A 23,990-nucleotide genomic window follows, 5' to 3' on the forward strand; every position below is an offset into this window, starting at 1 on the left:
GATGCTGATGCTCAGAAGATAGTATTACTGTCCAAACAAAACCCTGTAAGGGTAAAGCTAAGTCCCTCTATATAATCAAGGCTATGTTATTCATTAAGCTATTATTATCATTAGTATTAGTCATTTATTGCATGTCAAAAAAAGGTACAAAAAGTACAATAGACAGATTAATCACTAAAGAAAACAAAAAGAAGAAAAAGAAGGGCACAAACACACATTGAAAATTCAAATACATGACAAAAAAAACAGTAAATTTTTACCAAATCATATTATTTACTTACAAATAAAGTGAATATACCATTCAATACCTTTTTTATGCTCTTTCCAAATATGATAATCATTTTTGTTGAAAATGAATTTCACCCCCACATCTATATACCAATTCAGGATATATATTTGCCCATTAGGGGGGTGGGGGTAAAGTTTAAACTTAACTCCTATTTACACCAAAAATAGAATATGCCCCCATCCCACCCACCCTAATGTGCAAATATATACCCTGAATGGGATATCACCAGATGGCTAATTTGACAATGTATATATAGGCTATATAGGGGGGGGGGCTGAAATTCATTTCCAATAGAAATGCTTACTATATTTGTAATCAGCATAAAAAAAGGCGGTAAAATTCTACTTTAGTCACTTTTGGCTATCTTGGAAAGGAGTTGGGTTAGGAAAATGAAACTTTCAGGGATGGATGTACATTCTCAGGTATGTCACAGGACGGTCCTTTGAAGTCCCTACCTCCACTCACCCCCCCCCCTCTGTATAATGGTAAATTACTGCACATTACTAGTTGTTTTAACTCATATTTCATCCTATATTACTATCATAAATATAAATCACTGCTTACCTTACACAACTTCTGCTTTTAACCTTGTTCATTAAAATATATTCCAAAATCCTATTTAAATCCTAAGCCATTTAATTTTCAACCCATGCCGACTTTTTCTATGGTATATGAAACCAGGTTTGTTGTGATGTCACACTTGCCTTATCAGAAACCCTTACCCTTAAGGGTAGCAGGCACATGCCAAACAACTCTGTTGATAAGACCATTTAAACTGTATTAATTAGGGAAAGGATTTGACAAGAGAGACCAGTAAAAATAACCTAATCCTTTTTAGAGGACAAATTATGTCATGGGAAGATGTTTTTGAAATTCCCCTTCCACCCAAACTTAAAATTTTCTAAAATTCTACTTTAGAAGCTTTTAAAATATTTCTAAAGTACTAAAAGATAGAGAGCTAAAAACATCAGAATCGACTTCAGAGGACACGTTATATCACGGGAAGAGGTTTTTTAAATCCCCCTTCTCCCCAAACTCAAAATTTTCTAAAATTCTAATTTAGGAGCTTTTTAAATATTTTAAATATTTCTAAAGCGCTACGACATAGAGCGCTACAGACATCAGAATCAACTTTAGAGGATAATTTATGTCATGGGAAGATGTTTTTGAAATCCCCCTTCCCGCCAAACTCAAAATTTTCCAAAATTCTACTTTAGAAGCTTTTTAAATATTTCTAAAGCACTAATAGATAGAGTGCTAAAAACATCAGAATCGACTTCAGAGGACACGTTATACCACGGGAAGAGGTTTTTGAAATCCCCCCTCCCCCCAAACTCAACATTTTCTAAAATTCTACTTTAGAAGCTTTTAAAATATTTCTAAAGTACTAAAAGATACAGTGCTAAAAACATCAGAATCGACTTCAGAGGACACGTTATATAACGGGAAGAGGATTTTAAAATCCTCCTTCCCCCCAAACTCAAAATTTTCAAAAATTATACTTTATAAGCTTTTAAAATATTTCTAAAGCACTAATATATAGAGCGCTAAAAACATCAGAATCTACTTCATAGGACAATTTATTTTACGGGAAGATGTTTTTGAAATCCCCCTTCCCCCCAAACTCAAAAATTTCCAAAATTCTACTTTAGGAGCTTTTTAAATATTTCTAAAGCACTAGGGTGAATCAGGGAAAGTCCGACAGTGGGGTAAGTCTGATACCGACCTTCAATTTGTCTATGGTCCATTGTATCTGTGGGTGGCTTTCATATTTTCTTCCATATTAGTAGTAGTAGGCAACAGTGCCATCAACTTCTGGCAGAGTTAGCACGCTTTCTATTCAGAGGATTTTTAAATCTTTTGGATAGCTTTTTGTTAGGAACACATTTAACTGAATTTAACTTAACTTCTGAAGATTATAAAGTAAGAGAGATAGATACTGGGTTGTTCATTTATTAGAAAATAGAATACCATGCGCATCTTCTTGATTTTTTATAAAAATCTCAAGTGATTAGTTTAACAGAGAAGAGGGCTGTCAGTCTTACCCACGATAAACCCCATCTGGGGAAAGTCCAACATGTCGGTCTTACCCCCTACGGGGGAAGTTTGGCTGGGGTGTCGGACTTACCCCATGTTACCAAAGATGGATATTTTAAATGGTAGAACAGATTCTAAGCTTTAGATAATAAAGGTTGAAGCCAGTAACCATCCTTAGATGGCTTTACTAACTTAATGGACTGTAGTGTTGTGTTGATCATTCATGTATTGCAGTTCTGTGCCTGCTTTCCTTTATCTTTCTCCCTTGTAATTTTTTTTTAGTCTTAACCTTTACTTGTGACCAGCCGTGCAAAAAGTGTAGCAAAGTAGAAATGCTACTTGGCATGTATCAAATTTGTTGTCAGATTTTGTCTGAAAATACCCTTTTTACATATAAAATAATTTTTGCTCAAAGAAAAGGTGTCAAAACACAAGTCATGCTCCGCCGTGCAAAAAGTGGGATAGCATAGTAGCAATGCTAGTGGACAGTTTTCATGGCCTAGTAAAATTTGTTGGCATTTTTTTTTTCAAAAATACCAGTGCTTCCACTATCCCCAAATTTTTTGGGATTTCCCCCAAAATCTGTCTTCTCATAAACATTCTCAAAATCGGTTCCCCAAAAATCCCCTTTCTTTCAGGGTTGCCACACCTAGTGAATTATCACTGACGACAATCCACCCCTAGTAACTATTACTTTCACTTGACTTGAAATAATTTTTTCACTATTTTCAAAAGTTTATGTCTCAATTATTTACTACACATCCAAACCAGACATAGATTACTGAATTACTGACCTTTCTTCCTATGCTAGTAAAAGTATACTGACCTTTTTATAGTTGTAGTACAGTGATCAATGAATATTAAGAATGCAGTTGGGTGTGTATTATTTTTATAATACCAATATCATTGGAGTGTACAACTCAATCCATAAACTACAAGCAGTAAGCTATATACTGTATACTTGAGACTTTGAATACTATACACCATTAGCAGTATTAGAGTAAATATGAGACAGTACTTTAATATGATTAAATATGATTAAGAAAACTATTGATATTTCTATCCGCAAGCTATACTAAGTTACATTTGTTACTTTTCTGAAAATTTTACCTATAGAAATACTTCTTGCTCAAAGAAAAGCTGTCAAATCACGGATTTTGCTGCTAAAGTGTTGGCAGCTTTTGGAATTCTGCTACTGGCTGTTTTGGAATTTTTTGCACACCTGCTTGTGACAGGTTTTCGAATACATTCATCAATTCATTCATAATTCCCCTTCGAATAAATTCATCCATTCATTCATAATTCCTTTGTCTTTTCTAGATGCCTAGAAACTATGTTCGGAAAACACAACGCGGGGTTGGAGGAACATATGATGCAACTCAGCTACAAAACGCGCTAGCAGAGATATCTTCAAAGAGAATGTCTATGCTACAGGCTTCGAAAGTATTTCAAATACCGCGCACTACCTTGCATGACCATCTTATGAAGAAGACAAAAGTCAAAAAAACAGTTTGTGGTGGAGGGAGGAGTCAAGAAATTCCTGCTGAAATAGAAAAGGATATGGCTCAGGGTCTCCGAATACTTTGAAAAGTGGGGCATAGGTCTAAGCAAGCAGGAATTTTTTTACCAAGTCGAAGACTATCTCATCAAGAACAAAGTTCAAACAAGATTTAAGGACAACCGACCTGGTCATGACTGGTGGGTGGGGTTCAAGTGCCGAAACAAAATTTCACTAAAGAAACCAGAAAGGTTAGAAAACAAAAGACTTTTGCAGCAATCTGACCCCTTCATAATGTATGGTTTTTATGAGCTGTTGTATGAAACTGCCACGGCGATGGATATTCTTGACAAGCCCCAGTGCTGGTTTAATTTGGATGAGACATCTTTCTGCAGGGATCCTGGCAGCACGAAAGTTGCTGGAGCCAAAGGCTCACCAGCCACTCGTAGAACAGGTGGTAATGGACGTGAAAATACAACTGCCTTGGTTTGTATCAGTGCAAACGGAGAAAAATTCACACCTTTAATAGTTTTCTCTGCAAAGAATACCTGGACCTCATGGATACCTGTAGATGGAGCTTACCCTGGTGCATCTTACTCATCTACCAATAAAGGGTGGATGACATCTGATCTCTTTATGAACTGGTTTGAATGCCAGTTTCTTCTTCATGTAAAGGGAAAAGCACTTCTCATCTTAGATGGACATGGCACACATGCTCTTGCAAAACTTGCAAAGCTTTCTCTTGCTCTTGCAAAACTTGCAAATGAAATTAACGTGACAATTCTCAAGCTACCTCCACATGCTTCAACCTCTCGATAAAGTGGTTTTCAAGAGAATGAAAGTGTCTTATGATCAGAATCTCTCGAAATGGCAGAGGGAGCACCCTGGCAACATTCTGTCAAAGAAGGATTTTGTATGTCTCTTATCAAAGGTATGGGATACCTATTTCACTCCTAGTCTGATTGAAAAGTCGTTCAAAGCAACTGGAATCTTTGACCTGAGTGTTCCAATGAGAGTAAACCCATCCGTAATTGACCAAACCAAGTTTGAACCTACCAAGTTGAGACGCTATGCACAAATAAAAAAGGAGCAAGAGAAAAATTCAGGCACATCTAAAGTCACAACCACTGTCAACACTGAACTAGAAAAATTACCTTTTCTGTTACCTTTAGTCCAAGGAGGTTGCTTGGCAACCAATTAAAAACTTTTGAAAAGATTCTTTTTCACTCAATGAAGCAGCCCGACCTACCATCAGTTTCAGGAATAGAAAAACGGAAAAAAATTGCAAGAGAGGCAGAAGTGATGACATCAAAAGAGCATCTAGAAGTGCTTAAGAGGGAAGAAAATCTGAAAGCAAAAGGCAAAGAAAAGAATACTAGTTGAGATGGGACGGGTATAAAATCGAAAAAAAAAAATTTCTTAAGAGGGCAGCCAATAGAGATTTAGGTGATAGCAAATCAAACAACAGCCTTGAACTTGGCTCTTATGATGATGATCAGAGTATTCAAGATACTATTCAAGAAAGTGACAATAACGACAAGGAGACACCCAGTAAGCAAAAGATTGTTCCCAATCTAAATGAGTACTATGCAGTTAGATACAATGCAAGGAATGATGAACAAGGTTACATAGGAAGGGTTCTAGACTTTCCTGACAAGGGAAAAGTTAAGCTCAAATTTCTTCACTGCTTGAGCCTTGCCACCTACTCTTTCAATTGGCCAAAGAAAGACGATTTCGATACTGTAGATGACAAATACATTAAGCAGGACCAGTAAACTTAGTGGGAAAACCGGACCATTTGAAATAGCCCAAATCCGTCAGGTTATTGTATCGTACAAGGCAGTTACTAGCAAGCGTCAGTAGATCTTTGTTTTATGCCCATATACGTGAGCGACAACATAACTGAGTAACTTTTTGTATCTGGAGTCAAACCATAATTTGTGTGATATGTTTTTCTTTTTTAAAATACAAGCAATCATTTACATTCAGTGATTTGTGCACCTCGGCTATGATACTTGTAATGTTTATCTGTTGGGTAAGTCCGACACTGTCGGAGTTACCCCACAGCAGCAGAAAAAGTATGGTCTGGCCTTTTGATGCCAGTCAGTTTGACATAAAAATTGTTTGCTTATGGACTTATAGTGATTCCTCGATGCCCTTTAAGATGGTGAAGTCATATTATTTTTGACATATTGTTGAAAAAAGCTAGTAGGATATGTTGCACTTTCCCCAAAGCTGGGGTAAGTCCAACATAGCAGACTGCACCAACTTTGAGACCTGGTGATGGGCTACAAGCACATTATATGTGAAAATCAGACAGTTAATAATATGGGAAACTGTTTTAAAAAAAAGGTTGATAGAAGATGATATGAGATACTCATAAAAAAAAAATCTTGAGAGTCAATTTAACAAAAAAAACATGTTAAGGTGTCGGACTTTCCCCGATTCACCCTAAGAGATAGAGAGCTAAAAACATAAGAATCGACTTAAGGGGACACTTTATATCATGTGAAGATGTTTTTAAAATCCCCCGTCCCCCCAAACTCAAAATTTTCCAAAATTCTATTTTAGAAGCTTTATAAATATTTGCAAAGTGCTAAGACATAGAGAGCTACAAACATCAGAATCATCTTTAGAGGACAAATTATGTTATGGGAAGATGTTTTTGAAATCCCCCTTCCCCCCAAACTCAAAATTTTCTAAAATTCTACTTTAGGAGATTTTTAAATATTTCTAAAGCACTAAGACATAGAGCGCTAAAATTTTGAGTTTGGGGGGGAGGGGGATTTTCAAAACCTTTTCCCGTGATATAACGTATCCTCTGAAGTCGATTCTGATGTTTTTAGCGCTCTATGTCTTAGTGCTTTAGAAATAATTAAAAAGCTACTAAATTAGAATTTTATAAAATTTTGAGTTTGGGGAGAAGGGGGATTTTAAAAACATCTTCCCGTAACATAATTTGTCCTCTGAAGTCGATTCGGATGTTTTTAGCGCTCTATGTCTTAGCGCTTTAGAAATATATAAAAAAGCTTCGAAAGTAGAATTTTGGAAAATTTTGAGTTTGGGGGAAGGGGGATTTTAAAAACATCTTCCCGTGATATAACGTGTCCTCTGAAGTCGATTCTGATGTTTTTAGCGCTCTATGTCTTAGCGCTTTAGAAATATTTAAAAAAGCTTTGAAAGTAAAATTTTATAAATATTTGAGTTTGGGGAGAAGGGGGATTTCAAAAACATCTTCCCATAACATAAGTTTTCCTCTAAATTAGATTCTGATGTTTGTAGATCTTTATGTTGTAGATCCTTAGAAATATTTAAAAAAGCTTGTAAAGCAGAAATTTGTAAAATTTTGAGTTTGGGGCAAAGGAGGATTTCAAACACATCTTCCCATGACATAACTTGTCATCTTAAGTCGATTCTGATGTTTTTAGCACTCTATCTATTAGTGCTTTAGAAATATTTTAAAAGCTTCTAAAGTATAATTTTGGAAAGTTTTGAGTTTGTGGGGAAGGGGGATTTCAAAAACATCTTTCCATAACATAATTTGTCCTCTGCAGTTGATTCTGATGTTTGTAGTGCTCTATTTCTTAGTGCTTTAGAAATATTTAAAAAAACTTTGAAAGTAAAATTTTTGAAAATTTTGAGTTTGGGGGGAAGGGGGATTTCAAAAACATCTTCCCATAACATAATTTGTCCTCTGAAGTCGATTCCGATATTTGTAGCGCTCTATCTATTAGTGCTTTGGAAATATTTAAAAAGCTACTATAGTAGAATTTTAGAAAATTTTGAGTTTGGGGGAAGGGGGATTTCAAGAACATCTTCCCATGACATAACTTGTCCTCTAAAGTCGATTCTGATGTTTGTAGCGCTCTATGTCTTAGCGCTTTAGAAATATTTAAAGAAGATTCTAAAGTAAAATTTTTGAAAATTTTGAGTTTGGGTGGAAGGGTGATTTTCAAAACCTATTCCGGAGATATAACTCGTCCTCTGAATTCAATTCTGATGTTTTTATCACTCTATCTATTAGTGCTTTAGAAATATTTTGAAATCTTCTAAAGTAGAATTTTGGAAAATTTTGAGTTTGTGGGGACGGAGGATTTTCTAAAACTCTTCCCGTGATATAGCGTGTACTCTGAAGTCCATTCTGATTTTTGTAGCACTCTATCTATTAGTGATTTATAAATATTTTAAAAGCTTCTAAAGCAGAATTTTGGAAAATTTTGAGTTTGGGGGGAAGGGGGATTTTCAAAACCTTTTCCCGTGATATAACGTGTCCTCTGAAGTCGATTCTGATGTTTGTAGCGCGCTATCTATTAGTGCTTTAGAAATATTTTAAAAGCTTCTAAAGTAAAAATTTGGAAAATTTTGAGTTTGGGGGAAAGGGGGATTTCAAAAACATCTTCCCATAACATAATTTATCCTCTAAATTTGATTCTGATGTTTGTAGCGCTCTATGTCTTATCGCTTTAGAAATATTTAAAAAACCTTCGAAAGTAAAATTTCGGAAAATTTTGAGTTTGGGGGAAGGGGGATTTCAAACACATCTTCCCATGACATAACTTGTCCTCTTAAGTCGATTCTGATGTTTGTAGCCCTCTGTGTCTTACCTAGATCCCAGCACCATGCCGGCGCATCAACCAAACGCCGCCAACGAGAGTCTTGTTTGACTGCCACTGAAGTGTCACAACATCGCTGGCACGCCGCCGGAAGAGGCGGCAGTGTTTGGTTGACTTTGAATTAATTTTGCGGCAATTTGCTATTGCGTCAACCGCAAAGTTAGAGCTTTTCTTTTCTCGTGTGGTTTAAGTATTTTGATTTTCCTGATTAGAATACAAGCAGGACTTTTAATATACTCAAATTTTCGGAGATTTTCTCTAAAATGTCTTCGCCACCCCAAAAAAAATGTGGTTCCCCAAATCCCCGGAAATCGTTTAATCATGTTACCACCCCTTGAGATTTATTACTAGCGATTAATCCTGCTAAATATTTATTTGTATACCATAATTCTTCACTACTCTCTTGTACGTTAATTTTCATCTCTTGTGTTACTTTGCATATAAACCAGACAGATATAATTGCAATATACACGGTTCTTCATATGCTGACAAAAGTATTGTCCTTATGAGATTAAGTAATAAAAACAAGTTTTTTTAACTGAAAGTAAGGAGTGACATTAAAACTTAAAACAAACAGCAATTATACCATATATGAAAGGGACTGTCCCCTCCTCCACGCCTTGCTCTTTACTTTACTTTAGCGTAAAGAGCTAGGGGTTGAGGAGAGGACAGCCCCTCTCATATACAGAATAATTATTGTTCATTTTAAGTTTTAACATTGCTCCTTACTTTCAGTTAATAAAAATTGTTTTTTATTTAATTTCTGAACATTTGTCAACTAATGCTGGTTTCATTTTGGCTCACAGTGCATGAAAAATTAAAACACAATTGGCATATTAGTTTTGGCAGGTTTATTCCAGATATGAAGTGTTGCCCCTCTTCAATACCTTGCTCTTTGCGCTAAAGCTGTTGGCACTTTTAAAAAAGCTTCCTATTCTAATTAAAAAGCCCCTTTTTTCCATTTTAGTAAACAGCCAAACTTTAGTGTAAAGAATAAGGTATTGAGGAGGGGCAATCCTTCATATATGGCATAAATTCTGTTTGTTTTTCGAATAATGCTACTAAATCTGGCTCATCCTCTATGAAATATACCCCTCCCCCTCACGGAACTCCTCCATGGAAATTTCATCCAACATAACGTGGACCTCCCCCCGTCAAAGTCCCTCCAGACAATTCTTTCCTTGCTGAGAATTTCCCCTCTCTGTAAAAGTGCTTGCGGACAATTCACCCTGAAAAATTCTCCTTAGCATTTTTTCATTGGAATAAGACTTTAATATATATATTGGTTTCTTGGCCACTCTAGAAATGTCCCCTTATGTGGAAATTATTTCCCAGAAAGCAAAACGGAAAGAAAAAAGCCCCTGGAGCATCTCCAAATAAAAAATTTGGTAAAGAGAATGTAAAACAATTAAAAAGAATGTCATACAGTAATTCCGTCAATACCCCCCAGTGTAACATTTCCCCCAGAATATTCACTCATCTGAAATTTCCCTCCCAAAGGAAAATTCTCCCCTTAGAAATCCACCCCAAGCACAACTTCTCCCCTGGCTAAGGTGCATCTTTGCACTTTTAAACGTTTTATGGAGAGTCCGTAACTACACAAAATCCATGCTAGTGTTTCAATAAACTCAACAGAAACTTTATGAGCGCATGGACCAATAAAAATAAAAAAATCTTCTCATAACATAATTTGTCCTCTAAAAACAATTTGGATTTTTTTACTAGTCTTATCTCTTGTCAAATCCTTTCCCTAATTAATAGTTTAATATTATCAATGTACTCTTCTACCCCATTGCATTTGCATTATACCCTTAAAGCGGTTATGATAACTAAGTTCTGACATCACAAACGGGTTTCATAAGCAGGTCAGCTATATAGTAAATAAGTTTAAAGAGATGAATGTTAAAGGAAAATAGGATTTTGGAATATGTTTTAATGAACAAGGTTAAAAGCTGAAGTTGTGTAAGGTAGGCAGTGATTTATAATCATGATAGTAGTATAGGATGAAATGTGAGCTAAAACAACTAGTAATGTGCAGTAATTTACCATTATATAGAGGGGGGATGCGTGGAGGTAGGTACTTCAAAGTAACTTCCCGTGACATACCTTAGCATGTAGATCCATCCCTGAAAGTTTCATTTTCCTAACCCAACCCCTTTCCAAGATAGCCAAAAGTAACTAAAGTAGAATTTTACCAAAAAGGGTAAAATTCTACTTTAGCTAATTTTGTCTGTCATGGAAAGGGGTTAGGTTAGGAAAATGAAACTTTCAGGGATGGAAGTACATGCTAAGGTTTGTCCCGGGAAGGTACTTTGAAGTACCTACCTCCACTCACCCCCCCCCCCCTCTATATAATAGTAAATTACTGCACATTACTAGTTGTTTTAACTCATATTTCATCCTATATTACTATCATAAATATAAATCACTGCTTACCTTACACAACTTCTGCTTTTAACCTTGTTCATTAAAATATATTCCAAAATCCTATTTAAATCCTAAGCCATTTAATTTTCAACCCATGCCGACTTTTTCTATGGTATATGAAACCAGGTTTGTTGTGATGTCACACTTGCCTTATCAGAAACCCTTACCCTTAAGGGTAGCAGGCACATGCCAAACAACTCTGTTGATAAGACCATTTAAACTGTATTAATTAGGGAAAGGATTTGACAAGAGAGACCAGTTAAAATAACCTAATCCTTTTTAGAGGACAAATTATGTCATGGGAAGATGTTTTTGAAATTCCCCTTCCACCCAAACTTAAAATTTTCTAAAATTCTACTTTAGAAGCTTTTAAAATATTTCTATAGTACTAAAAGATAGAGTGCTAAAAACATCAGAATCGACTTCAGAGGACACGTTATATCACGGGAAGAGGTTTTTGAAATCCCCCTTCCCCCCAAACTAAAAATTTTCTAAAATTCTAATTTAGAAGCTTTTAAAATATTTTAAATATTTCTAAAGCGCTACGACATAGAGCGCTACATACATCAGAATCAACTTGAGAGGACAATTTATTTAATGGGAAGATGTTTTTTGAATCCCCCTTCCCCCCAAACTCAAAATTTTCCAAAATTCTACTTTAGAAGCTTTATAAATATTTCTAAAGCAGTAATAGATAGAGTGCTAAAAACATCAGAATCGACTTCAGAGGACACGTTATACCACGGGAAGAGGTTTTGAAATCACTCTTTCCCCCAAACTCAAAATTTTCTAAAATTCTACTTTAGAAGCTTTTAAAATATTTCTAAAGTACTAAAAGATACAGTGCTAAAAACATCAGAATCGACTTCAGAGGACACGTTATATAACGGGAAGAGGATTTTTAAATCCTCCTTCCCCCCAAACTCAAAATATTCAAAAATTCTACTTTAGAAGCTTTTAAAATATTTCTAAAGCACTAATATATAGAGTGCTAAAAACATCAGAATCGACTTCAGAGGACAAATTATGTTACGGGAAGATGTTTTGAAATCCTCCTTCCCCCAAACTCAAAATTTTCTAACATTCTACTTTAGGAGCATTTTAAATATTTCTAAAGCCCTAAGAGATAGAGTGCTAAAAACATCAGAATCGACTTCGGAGGACAAGTTATATCTCTGAGCGTGTTTTTGGAAATCCCCCTTCCCCCCAAACTCAAAATTTTACAAATTTTTACTTCAGATCCTTTTTTAATTATAAGTAAATAGCTAAGAAACAGAGCGTTACAAACATCATAATCAACTTCAGCAGGCAAATTATGTTATAGGCCAATTTTTTTGAAACCCCCCTTCCCCCAAAAATCAAAATTTTCTAAAATTATACTTTAGGAGATTTTTAAATATTTATAAAGCACTAAGACATAGAGCGCTAAAATTTTGAGTTTGGGGGGAAGGGGGATTTTCAAAACCTTTTACCGTGATATAACGTGTCCTCTGAAGTCGATTCTGATGTTATTAGCGCTCTATGTCTTAGTGCTTTAGAAATAATTAAAAAGCTCCTAAAGTAGAATTTTAGAAAATTTTGAGTTTGGGGAGAAGGGGGATTTTAAAAACATCTTCCCGTAACATAATTTGTCCTCTGAAGTCGATTCGGATGTTTTTAGCGCTCTATGTCTTAGCGCTTTAGAAATATATAAAAAAGCTTGGAAAGTAGAATTTTAGAAAATTTTGAGTTTGGGGGGAAGGGGGATTTACAAAACATCGTTCCTTGAAATAAATTGTCATCTGAAGTAGATTCTGATGTTTTTAGAGCACTATGTCTTATAACTTTAGAACTATTGAAAAAAGCTTCGAGAGTAGAATTTTAGAAAATTTTGAGTTTGGGGGGAAGGGGGATTTCAAAAACATCTTCCCATAATATAAATTGTCCTCTAAAGTTGAATCTGATGTTTGTAGTGCTTTATGTCTTAGCACTCTACAAATATTTAAAAAATCTTCTGAAGTAAAATTTTGGAAAATTTTGAGTTTGGGGCAAAGGAGGATTTAAAACCCATCTTCCCATGACATAACTTGTCATCTAAAGTCGATTCTGATGTTTGTAGCGCTCTATCTATTAGTGCTTTAGAAACATTTTAAAATCCTTTAAAGTAGAATTTTTGAAAATTTTGATTTTGGGGGGAAGGGGGATTTCAAAAATATCTTCCCATAACATAATTTATCCACTGAAGTCGATTCTGATGTTTTTAGCGCTCTATGTCTTAGCGCTTTAGAAATATTTAAAAAAACTTTGAAAGTAGAATTTTAGAAAATTTTGAGTTTGGGGGAAGGGGGATTTCAAAAACATCTTGCCGTAAAATAATTTTTCCTATAAAGTCGATTCCGATATTTGTAGCGCTCTATCTATTAGTGCTTTGGAAATATTTAAAAAGCTTCTAGAGTAGAATTTTAGAAAATTTGAGTTTGGGGGAAGGGGGATTTCAAAAACATCTTCCCATGACATAAATTGTCCTCTAAAGTCGATTCTGATGTTTGTAGCGCTCTATGTCTTAGCGCTTTAGACATATTTAAAAAAGCTTCTAAAGTAGAATTTTGGAAAATTTTGAGTTTGGGGGGAAGGGGGATTTTTAAAACCTCTTCCCGTGATATACCGCGTCCTCTGAAGTCAATTCTGATGTTTTTAGCACTCTGTCTATTAGTGCTTTAGAAATATTTAAAAAGCTTCTAAAGAAGAATTTTGGAAAATTTTGAGTTTGGGGGGAAGGGGGATTTTCAAAAACTCTTCCAGTGATATAACGTGTCCTCTGAAGTCCATTCTGATGTTTTTAGCACTCTATCTATTCGTGCTTTAGAAATATTTTAAAAGCTTCTAAAGAAGAATTTTGGAAAATTTTGAGTTTGGGGGGAAGGGGGATTTTCAAAACCTTTTCCCGTGATATAACGTGTCCTCTGAAGTCGATTCTGATGTTTTTAGCACTCTATCTATTAGTGCTTTAGAAATATTTTAAAAGCTTCTAAAGTAGAATTTTGGAAAATTTTGAGCTTGGGGGGAAGGGGGATTTCAAAAACATCTTCCCATAACATAATTTATCCTCTAAATTTGATTCTGATGTTTGTAGCGCTCTATGTCTTAGCGCTTTAGAAATATTTAAAAAACCTTCGAAAGTAAAATTTCGGAAAATTTTGAGTTTGGGGGAAGGGGGATTTCAAACACATCTTCCCATGACATAACTTGTCCTCTTAAGTCGATTCTGATGTTTGTAGCCCTCTGTGTCTTACCTAGATCCCAGCACCATGCCGGCGCATCAACCAAACGCCGCCAACGAGAGGCTTGTTTGACTGCCACTGAAGTGTCACAACGTCGCTGGCGCGCTGCCGGAAGAGGCGGCAGTGTTTGGTTGACTTTGAATTAATTTTGGGGCAATTTGTTATTGCGTCAACCGCAAAGTCGAAGCTTTTCTTTTCTCGTGTTGTTTAAGTATTTCGATTTTCCTGATTAGAAATCAAGCAGGGCTTGCACCATTCCCAAATTTTCGGGGATTTCCCCGGAAATTTATGTGCCATCCCAAGAAAAATTTGGTTACCCAAATCCCCAAAAATCATCCAATCATGTTGCCACCCCTTGTGATTTAACACTAGTGACTATCCCTGCCAAATATTACTTTGTATACCATAATTCTTCATTACTCTCTTGTACGTTAATTTTCATCTCTTGTGTTACTTTGCATATAAACCAGACAGATATAATTGCAATATACACGGCTCTTCATATGCTGACAAAAGTATTGTCTTTATGAGATTAAGTAATAAAAACAAGTTTTTTTAACTGAAAGTAAGGAGTGACATTAAAACTTAAAACAAACAGCAATTATACCGTATATGAAAGGGACTGTCTCCTCCTCCACGCCTTGCTCTTTACTTTACTTTAGCTTAAAGAGCTAGGGGTTGAGGAGAGGACAGCCCCTCTCATATACAGAATAATTATTGTTCATTTTAAGTTTTAACATTGCTCCTTACTTTCAGTTAATAAAAATTGTTTTTTATTTAATTTCTGAACGTTTTTCAACTAATGCTGCTTTGATTTTGACTCACAGTGCATTAAAAATTAAAACACAATTGGCTTATTAGTTTTGGAAGATTTATTCCTGATATGAAGCGTCAATACCTTGCTTTTTACGCTAAAGCTGTTGGCACTTTTAAAAAAGCTTCCTATTTAATTAAAAAGCCCCTTTTTCAGTTTTAGTAAACAGCCAAACTTTAGTGTAAAGAATAAGGTATTGACGAGGGGCAATCCTTCATATATGGCATAATTTCTGCTTGTTTTCCGAATAATGCTACTAAATCCGGCTCACCCTCTATGAAATATACCCCTCCCCCTCATGGAACTCCTCCGTGGAAATTTCATCCAATATAAAGTGGACCTCCCCCCATCAAAGTCCCTCCAGACAATTCTTTCCTCGCTGAGAATCTCCCCTCTCTGTAAAATTGCTTGTGGACAACTCACCCTGAAAAATTCTCCTTAGCATTTTTTCGTTGGAATAAGACTTTAATCTATATATCGGTTTCTTTGCCACTCCAGAAATACCCCCTTCCGTGGAAATTATTTCCCAGAAAACAAAACGCACAGGAAAAAGCCCAGGAGCATCTCCAATTAAAAAATTTGGCAAAGAGAATGTAAAACAATTAAAAAGAATGTCATACAGTAATTCTGTCAATACCCCCCCAGTGTAACATTTCCCCCTGAATATTCACTCATCTGAAATTTCCCTCCCAAAGGAAAATTCTCCCCTTAGAAATCCACCCCAAGCACAACTTCCCCCTGGCTAAGGTGCATCTTTGCACTTTTTAACGTTTTATGGAGAGTCCGTAACTACACAAAGTCCATGCTAGATTTTCAATAAACTCAACAGAAACTTTATGAGCGCATGGACCGATAAAAATAAAAACATCTTCTCATAACATAATTTGTCCTCTAAAAACAATTTGGATTTTTTTACTGGTCTTATCTCTTGTCAAATCCTTTCCCTAACTAATATTTTAATATTATCAATGTACTCTTCTACCCCATTGCATTTGCATTATACCCTTAAAACGGTTATGATAACAAAGTTCTGACATTACAAACGGGTTTCATAAGCAGGTCAGCTACATAGTAAATAAGTTTAAAGAGATGAATGTTAAAGGAAAATAGGATTTTGGAATATATTTTAATGAACAAGGTTAAAAGCTTAAGTTGTGTAAGGTAAGCAGTGATTTATAATCATTATATTAATATAGGATGAAATGTGAGCTAAAACAACTAGTAATATGCCGTAATTTACCATTATATAGAGGGGGGGGGGAGGAGTGGAGGTAGGTACTTCAAAGTACCTTCCCGTGACAGACCTTAGCATGTAGATCCATCCCTGAAAGTTTCATTTTCCTAACCCAACCCCTTTCCAAGATAGCCAAAAGTAACTAAAGTAGAATTTTACCGTGTACTCACTTTATTCGTAAGTCAATAATATGATTTGGTAAAAATTTACCAAAAAAAACTTCATTACATTATAACAAACAATGATGCTAACAAAAGGATGATAAAAATTTCTTTTAAAACGGGAGAGATTATTACAATATTATAATTAATATTCATTTACTGCCCGTCAAACAGAAAACCTACTATACGGACAAACAGAATCCTACTAGCAAACTATTCCAAAAATTTGGACCAAAATTATCTTCCTTTTCGTCTTTGAACACAGGGTTACCAAAGTCCCGGCTCTCGGCTCGTAAAATTGTCGGCTCGAAAAAAAAGTGTCTCGGGTGTCGCCCATTTATGCATTATATTAAATAATTCTTTTTTGTGAATTCAATTCTTTTGATGTATCCATTGGTTTCAAAATACCGTTTCTTATAGTTTCGGTTACTATTGAGACGATTCACTCTTACTATGAGGTTCGTTACGACGAACTGTTTGATTTCTACCTCTCAACAGTGAGTTTGACGAGAATTGTATTTACTAAAAAAATTCCTTCACAAGAATAAAAGAATGAATAAAAATTAAATCAGGTATGGGGATCCATCCAACGAGTCCAGATAGAGCTAATGCTCTTGTAATGCCATACCTAACACAATAGGCCAGCCTTACATATTAAAATAAAATGAGAAGCAAAAACTTGATTAATAACTTATGGACGTTATTGTAGCCAAAAAACAAATAAAAGGTGCAACTGGTAACACAAACCTGTCGTCCCTGTGAGGCCGAAGTCTGAAGAATAATGCATTATTTCAGAAGAAATAGAAAACGCAATTGTAACTAACTATTCATTTACTTAAAACTGCTTCCATGTAATGGTCATGATACTTTATTTTTATCCAAAACATTCAATTTCTATACAACATTGCGATAATAGTTTGTTTTTATTATGAGACTTTAGGAAACCCATTCTGAATAGATACATCAAAAGAATCGGATTTTAATGTTGATTTCAAATATATAAGTTTCATCAAGTTTAGTTCTATCCATCAAAAGTTACGCGCCTGAGAAAATTTGGCTGATTTTCAAAAAAAGGGGAAAGACCCCCTAAAAGTTACAGAACCTTAATGAAAATCACACCATCATATTCAGCGTATCAGAGAAGCCTACTGTAGAGGTTTCAAGCTCATACCTACAAAAATGTGGAATTTTGCATTTTTTGCCAGAAGAAAGATCACAGACGCGTGTTTATTTGTTTTTTTTTTTTGTTTTTTTTCCCAGGGGTGATCTTATCGACCCAGTGGTCCTAGAATATCGTGGGAGGACTCATTGGAACGGAAATTAAAAGTTCTAGTGCCCTTTTTAAGTGACCAAAAATGGAGGGCACCTAGGCCCCGTCCCACGCTCATATTTTTCCCAAAGTCACCTGATCAAAATTTTGAGATAGCCATTTTGTTCAGCATGGTCGAAAATATGGTACCTATGTCCTTTAGGATGACTTAATCCCCCGAAGTCCCCGGGGGGAGGGCTGAAAGTTATGAAATTTACCCAATGTTAACATATAGCGTTGAGTTATGTGGGGGGTTATGTGGGAGGATCTTTCCGTGAAGGAAGTTTCCATGGGGGAAGGGACATTGCTACGAAGGGGGTGCTGGGTTTCCCAGCATTATTTAAAACAAAGATCAGAAATTACATGTAAAAAAAAACAAGTTTTTCAACTGAAAGTAAGGATCAACATCAAAACTTAAAACGAATAGAAAATATTACGCATATGATTGGGTTCACCCCCTTTTCAATACACCACTCTTTAAGCCAAAGATTCCTTAGTTCTTTCATAAGAGCTATTTATTCTAAATAATGGCCTTTGTGATTAAGGATCATTTTTAAAGAATTGGAACAAAAATTTGAAATTTAGATTAAAGAGCGAGGTATTGACTAGGGGACGAACCCTCTAATATACATATTAAAAATATATGAATATAGAAGTTCGTTACGAAAGTTAATTCGTAAGTTACGTACATTTATTACAAATAAAAACGTTCGTAAATAAAATTAAACAAGTTTCGAGAATTAAACAAACGTTCAAAAATTAAATAAAAAACAATTTGTTTTTAACTGAAAGTAAGGAACGACGTTAAAACTTAAAACGAACAAAAATTATTCCGTATATGGAAGGGACTGTCCCCTCCACAACGCCTTGCTCTTTACGCTAAAGTTTGACTTTCTCACAACTCTATTTTTTTTAAACAATAAAAAACTTTAGTGCAAAGAGCGAGGCGTTGAGGAGGGGACAGCCCCTTTCATATACGGAATAATTTCTGTTCGTTTTAAGTTTTAACGTCGTTTCTTACTTTCAGTTAAAAAAAGCTTGTTTTTTTATTATTTAATTTTCAAAAGACACGAACAAAATCGTCTAAAGGAACCCGAAGTGCTATCTCTGTTACTTTCAGATGTAAAATTTAAAATATTATCGAATGGGTTTGGTTGTCCCCTGCCTGAATAATTCACATTTGGAAAACCCACCCCATGGGAAATTCCTCCCCCTTCAAGAAAATTTTCTTTTCCTGCTGATAATTCCCCCGCATTAAATTTCACCCAGAAGAAATTTCTCAGCCGTGGAATAAGCTCCCCCAAACATATTCCCCTCAGATAATTTCGGATATTCACAAAAATGGAAGCTGAAATTTCTACTCAACTTTTTAGGTCAGAAGCAATACTATAGCGTTACCTAAGTAAAGAGCCATAAGGGTTCAATGAATTAATACTTATTTATTTTTCCAGGGGCACTTTATATGGAAGAGGTGGTCGCATAAACTTTGCAAAGGAGTTCATTGAATTACAAATAAAAAGTTATAGTGCCCTTACACCAGGGGCGTATCCAGGATTTTTTTAGGGGGGGGGGCAAAATAGGTTGATCCGATAAAAGTGCGTTAGGAGCAAGTTTAATGAACGCAATCTTGCGTTAATTAAGTAAATTACATTACTTTAGACTACGTTAGGGGGGGGGCGTCCCTCGCCCCCCTGGATCCGCCACTGCCTTACACTCTCTTTTTCTTTCCTTGTTAGGGAGGAGAACAGATGCCTAATAGGTGTGTGTTAATACCAAAACATTCTAACTCTCATTGGACTTCAGGTATAAACAGAATTAGTTAGAAGGAAGGGGTGGGGGTTGCTATTTAATCTATCTTGATTCTCGCGAGTATTTCTGGTCTAGGCTGTTTTTATGAAGGGAAAATTGGAGGATTTTACCATGAGTGAATTTCCTGGGTAAATTTTCCGATAGTTGGGGGGACTTCTGGGGGAGAGGAACTTTCAAAACCTGTGTTACTGCTAAATAAACTAAAATTTTTCACTATTTTCGCTTCATTTTTTTAAATTCTGATTTTTGATTCTTATTGATTTCTTTGGACTATTTTTTGGCGTATTTGACTACGACTTGAATGTAAAAACAATACAGTAATTTTTGGAGAATTTCGTTTAAAATACGAAATAAAGAGCGTTTCAATGAAAAAATGTTATCTTATATCCAGTTTGGATCCAATTTATTGGTTTTACTTATATTTGACCTCTGCGAAATCAAGAACGGTTAAAAAACACGATATAGGCTATATATGATATTTTTGTTCTTTTGTTTCTTTTGTTAGGGAGGAGGGCAGATGCCAACTAGGTGTGTGTTAAAACCAAAACACACACCTAGTAGGCATATACAGAATTAGTTCAAAGGAAGGAGCGGGATTGGCTGTAAAGATCGATTCTATATTTACATCAATTAATTCTGGATGTAAATTCTGTAATAAAAACATAACATTTATTTCTTTTCAACATCATCGTATTCTTTTTTTTTAATCATTTTCAGTATTTTCTTATTTTTAATTTTTCGGTCAAATAGTATAAATGTAAAATCCGAATGCACATGTTGGGCATTCCAGTCAGCACACGTAAAAAGAAGAAATCTAATAACGGGTCTTAATTCAAAATGTACAGTGGGTAACTAGGCTTAATAATAAAAAAAAATGACCGGTCTTAATTAGAAATTGAAACTCTTACTACTACTAGTGCCGTATCAAGAATTTTGGTTCAGTGGAGGGGGGTAATTTATTTGTTGGGAGGGAGAGGTAGAATGGAAAATTAAAGAAAACGTCAAAAGTGTATCTAGTTACCATTCAAGAATATCTCAATTACCTACCTGGTAAGCCTCTAAAATATTTTCTGTGATAAGTATGTTCCCCTGGAAGACCATAATGGGCTTTTCACTAATCCAAAATTCTATCTACTAACGATTTCCCTCCAGACTCATGTTTTCCATGTTAGTTTTCCCCTTTTTTCCAGGTGGCACGTCCAGAAGTTGGTCTGTATAAAGAAGATTCGTATCCTAATAAATGGATACGAAGAGATAGTTTCGCTACTGTTTTGGTAGCTTTACTGCGACCACTTGCGGATTAGGACTTCAGTCCTATGATCAAGTGCCCCCTTTCCTTCGGGAATTGAATAAGGAATTGACGGATTTTGTGTCCTATGGACACGGAAAAGGTAGTTTCGCTACTGTTTTGGTAGCTTTACTGCGACCACTTGCGGATTAGGACTTCTGTCCTATGATCAAGTGCCCCCTTTCCTTCGGGAATTGAATAAGGAATTGACGGATTCTGTGTCCTACGGACACGGAAAAGGTAATTTCGCTACTGGTTCGGTAGCTTTACTGCGACCACTTGCGGATTAGGACTTCGGTCTTATGATCAAGTGCCCTCTTTCCTTCGGGAATTGAATAAGGAATTGACGGATTTTGTGTCCTACGGACACGGAAAAGGTAGTTTCGTTAATGTTTTGGTAGCTTTACTGCGACCACTTGCGGATTAGAATTTCGGTCCTATGATCAAGTGCCTTATTTCCTCTTTGGGAATAAGGAATCATATATAAAGAATTGACGGAGGATTTGTATGTGAAATGTAGGTACATATAAAAATCTATATAGGACTAAGAGTGTCCTATCTGAAACTTGAAAGAATACTGTCAAGTTTCTGTCTCCTAAAACCATTCGTTTCAAAAGAACGAAGAAAAGGGCTTAAAGAAAAAAAGACGACCGAAAGCAGAGCAGAAAAAAGATCTGCAGACAAAAAAATATTATGAAGAAAACAAGAATGACATAAAAATATAGGTTACTAATAGATTCAAAAAACGATGACAAAGCTTCACTTTTAAATAAAAAAAACACTTGCAAACGCATTAAAACGAAATATGCAACAGATGATTCTTTTCGGGAGCACTGTATAGACTCAGCCCTTAAAAGAGATCAAACCAAGTACAACACAGATGAAGCTTTTCGACAAAACCGCATTGAAAGGGATCGAACCAAGTACAACACTGATGAAACGTTTCGCCAAAAACGTATCGAGTTAGCCCATAGAAGAGCTCAAACCAAGTACAATACTGATGAAACCTATCGCCAAGAACGTATTGAATCATCTTTCCAAAAGTACTGGACAGACGGGGATTATAGAAAAAATCATATTGCTAGAACAACACAAAAGTACTGGAATAATGAAAAGAATCCAATTCATGAAGTTCGAGGCACTAATATACGGGAAACAAATAAAAAACCAATGTTTATAATCAAGAAAATAAATTTAGCCAAGATGACATCTGACTTTGAAGCATTACAAGATGCCTCTATTTTTTAGGCTGTAAACGATACAGACAATTCTATGGTTGAAATCAAACTACTTTTCGAAAAATCGATGGAAATTGTAAAACATGTATCTAATTCATTGGCAAAATTGCATGTGAACATTAGAAATCAATGCAAAAAATTTGTACAGAACCTACCTAATTCATTTGATGTGCCGGAAGCATCTCAATTCATGGTTACAATGGAAAATACTTTAGAACATTGTGAGCACAGTGAAGATTTTCATTTTGAAACCCCTTATAAGAACTGTGGCACAAATAAATGCAACAGTTGTGGTCAAGTAGGTGATCTATACAAGACAATACCAATTAACACAACAGGACAAGTAATTTTTTTTACTACGGTGAAAATTTCCTAGTACAACTTCAGGATAGATGCAGATGTGTATTTGGAAGGATGACAGAAAAGAAATGAAATCAACTGAAATTGACAAATTGCGTAGAAGCCTTGGCAGTTTGTCTTTGACTGGAAGTGAAGAATTTTTGAAAACTACAAGTGACGGAGGAAAATTTTATCAACATTTGATAGAAACTAAGAAAAATTCCATAGAAGAAAACATTAGCAAAATTCGTAGAAGCCTCGAAACAGTCACAATAAGCGACAATGAGTTTGAAGGAATTATTAATATTGATGAACAGGTTACATCTACTGCAACCCACAAAGGTATGGTAGGTCAAATACTTTTTGATGATCTGGAAATGAGGGATATGACCTGGGACGGTAAAAAAGAAAATCTCGAAAACAAAGATTCAGTGAAATGGAAATGTCATCCTCAACTTTGTAAATATGAATCAATTAATATTGACATATGTCAACAATTATTTTCTGATATAGCTGATATGAGTGAAGAAGAATCGTCTACATATTCTTTTGTCAAAGGATACCTAGAGGACTTGGATATTTGCAAAAGTTCCTCTACTTTGTTGCAAAAGCATGGACATTCATATTACTGTCATCCCGAAAATGGTTGTGACAGTGCTTTTCAAGCTCTAAGAGCCTCATTTTCCACATTTTCCCGTCCTTAAAAACTTTGTCAAAGCATTGTATAAGGCTGTGTACAAATGTAAAATTATTTGGGACATAACCGTTGCCAGAACTGCAGGAAACTTTCAGATGCTTCACTCACTTGTGGAAGAAGCAATTTGTAAAATTTAAATTAAATGTAGAAGTGTTAACCCACATATATCTAATATTAGAGTGTCAACTGATGAATATAAGGTAATGAGTACCTTTGGAAACCATCTAATTAGAGAAGCCCAGATCAAGGATGAGTATCCTTCAGTTCCATGCGACTGTTGTGTACAGTTGAAAAATACAAAAGATATTAAGTTTCTAAGAGCATTTTCAAAGAGAAAGGGATTCAATGGAATGGTTACGGCTTTATTAGACGAAAATGAAAGATATATACCCATGGAAAAAAGACAAGAAATTAGATTTTCCACAGGCTTGAGGAAAAATATATTAGATATATTTGAATTATGTGATTATTGCGCATGCAAAATGCTTTCATGCAAAGACAACGTTCGTTCTGTTGCGAATAATCTTCAAGTGAGAGCACCTCCTGAATGCATAGCAACATTGAACAAGTTTGAATTGGCACTAATTCGGTGTTTCATGCCCTCTCTAACTATTTTAAGACTAGGACAAGTAATGGGATCAAAGAGACCTGCAACTGAATTAACTAATGCTCTGAAAGGAAGAATCGTTTATTTGCCAGTAGATGTTCAAGCAAATGCAGACAGACTTCCGGAAAAGCTACTAAACATAGATAGCTTTGTGATTATTCTCAACGGTCAACCAACCTACAAAAGAAACGTTTGGTTTACTCTGATTGATTTGAGGAAGGTACACAGCGCCGTTCTTTGGTTGAAAGACAATAATTTTTTGTATAAAAATATACAAGCGTTCACAATAGAAAAATTAGAGCAAGTACTTACAAATCGCCTATTGGAAAAAGAAGAAGGTCAAGAAAACCCACATAATATACTGGAAGTT

General features: G+C 35.4%; 2 protein-coding genes across 4 annotated transcripts in view; one reads left to right on the forward strand and one right to left on the reverse strand.

Annotated features, from left to right (window-relative positions):
* Positions 1-16,570, reverse strand: part of Dis3 (exosome complex exonuclease RRP44-like protein Dis3) — a 109,324-nt gene extending 92,754 nt beyond the window's left edge. The window contains exon 1 of one of the 3 annotated variants that reach the window (XM_089093235.1): positions 16,540-16,570. The gene's annotated coding sequence lies outside the window, so the exon portion shown is untranslated. Of the gene's footprint in view, positions 1-16,516 lie in introns of all 3 variants that reach the window. The other 2 variants (XM_089093236.1, XM_089093238.1) reach the window with 2 other exon arrangements.
* On the forward strand, positions 4,119-4,643 carry LOC148949194 (uncharacterized). Its single transcript, XM_089092647.1, has one exon. The coding sequence runs from the start codon at positions 4,119-4,121 to the stop codon at positions 4,641-4,643; it is 525 nt and encodes a 174-aa protein (XP_088948773.1).
* Positions 16,571-23,990: the final 7,420 nt, after the last annotated feature.

Source organism: Artemia sp. Qi Xiang Cuo, chromosome 8 (assembly GCF_049724085.1).
Source record: "Artemia sp. Qi Xiang Cuo chromosome 8, ASM4972408v1, whole genome shotgun sequence".
Classification (NCBI taxonomy): Eukaryota; Metazoa; Arthropoda; class Branchiopoda; order Anostraca; family Artemiidae; genus Artemia; species Artemia sp. Qi Xiang Cuo.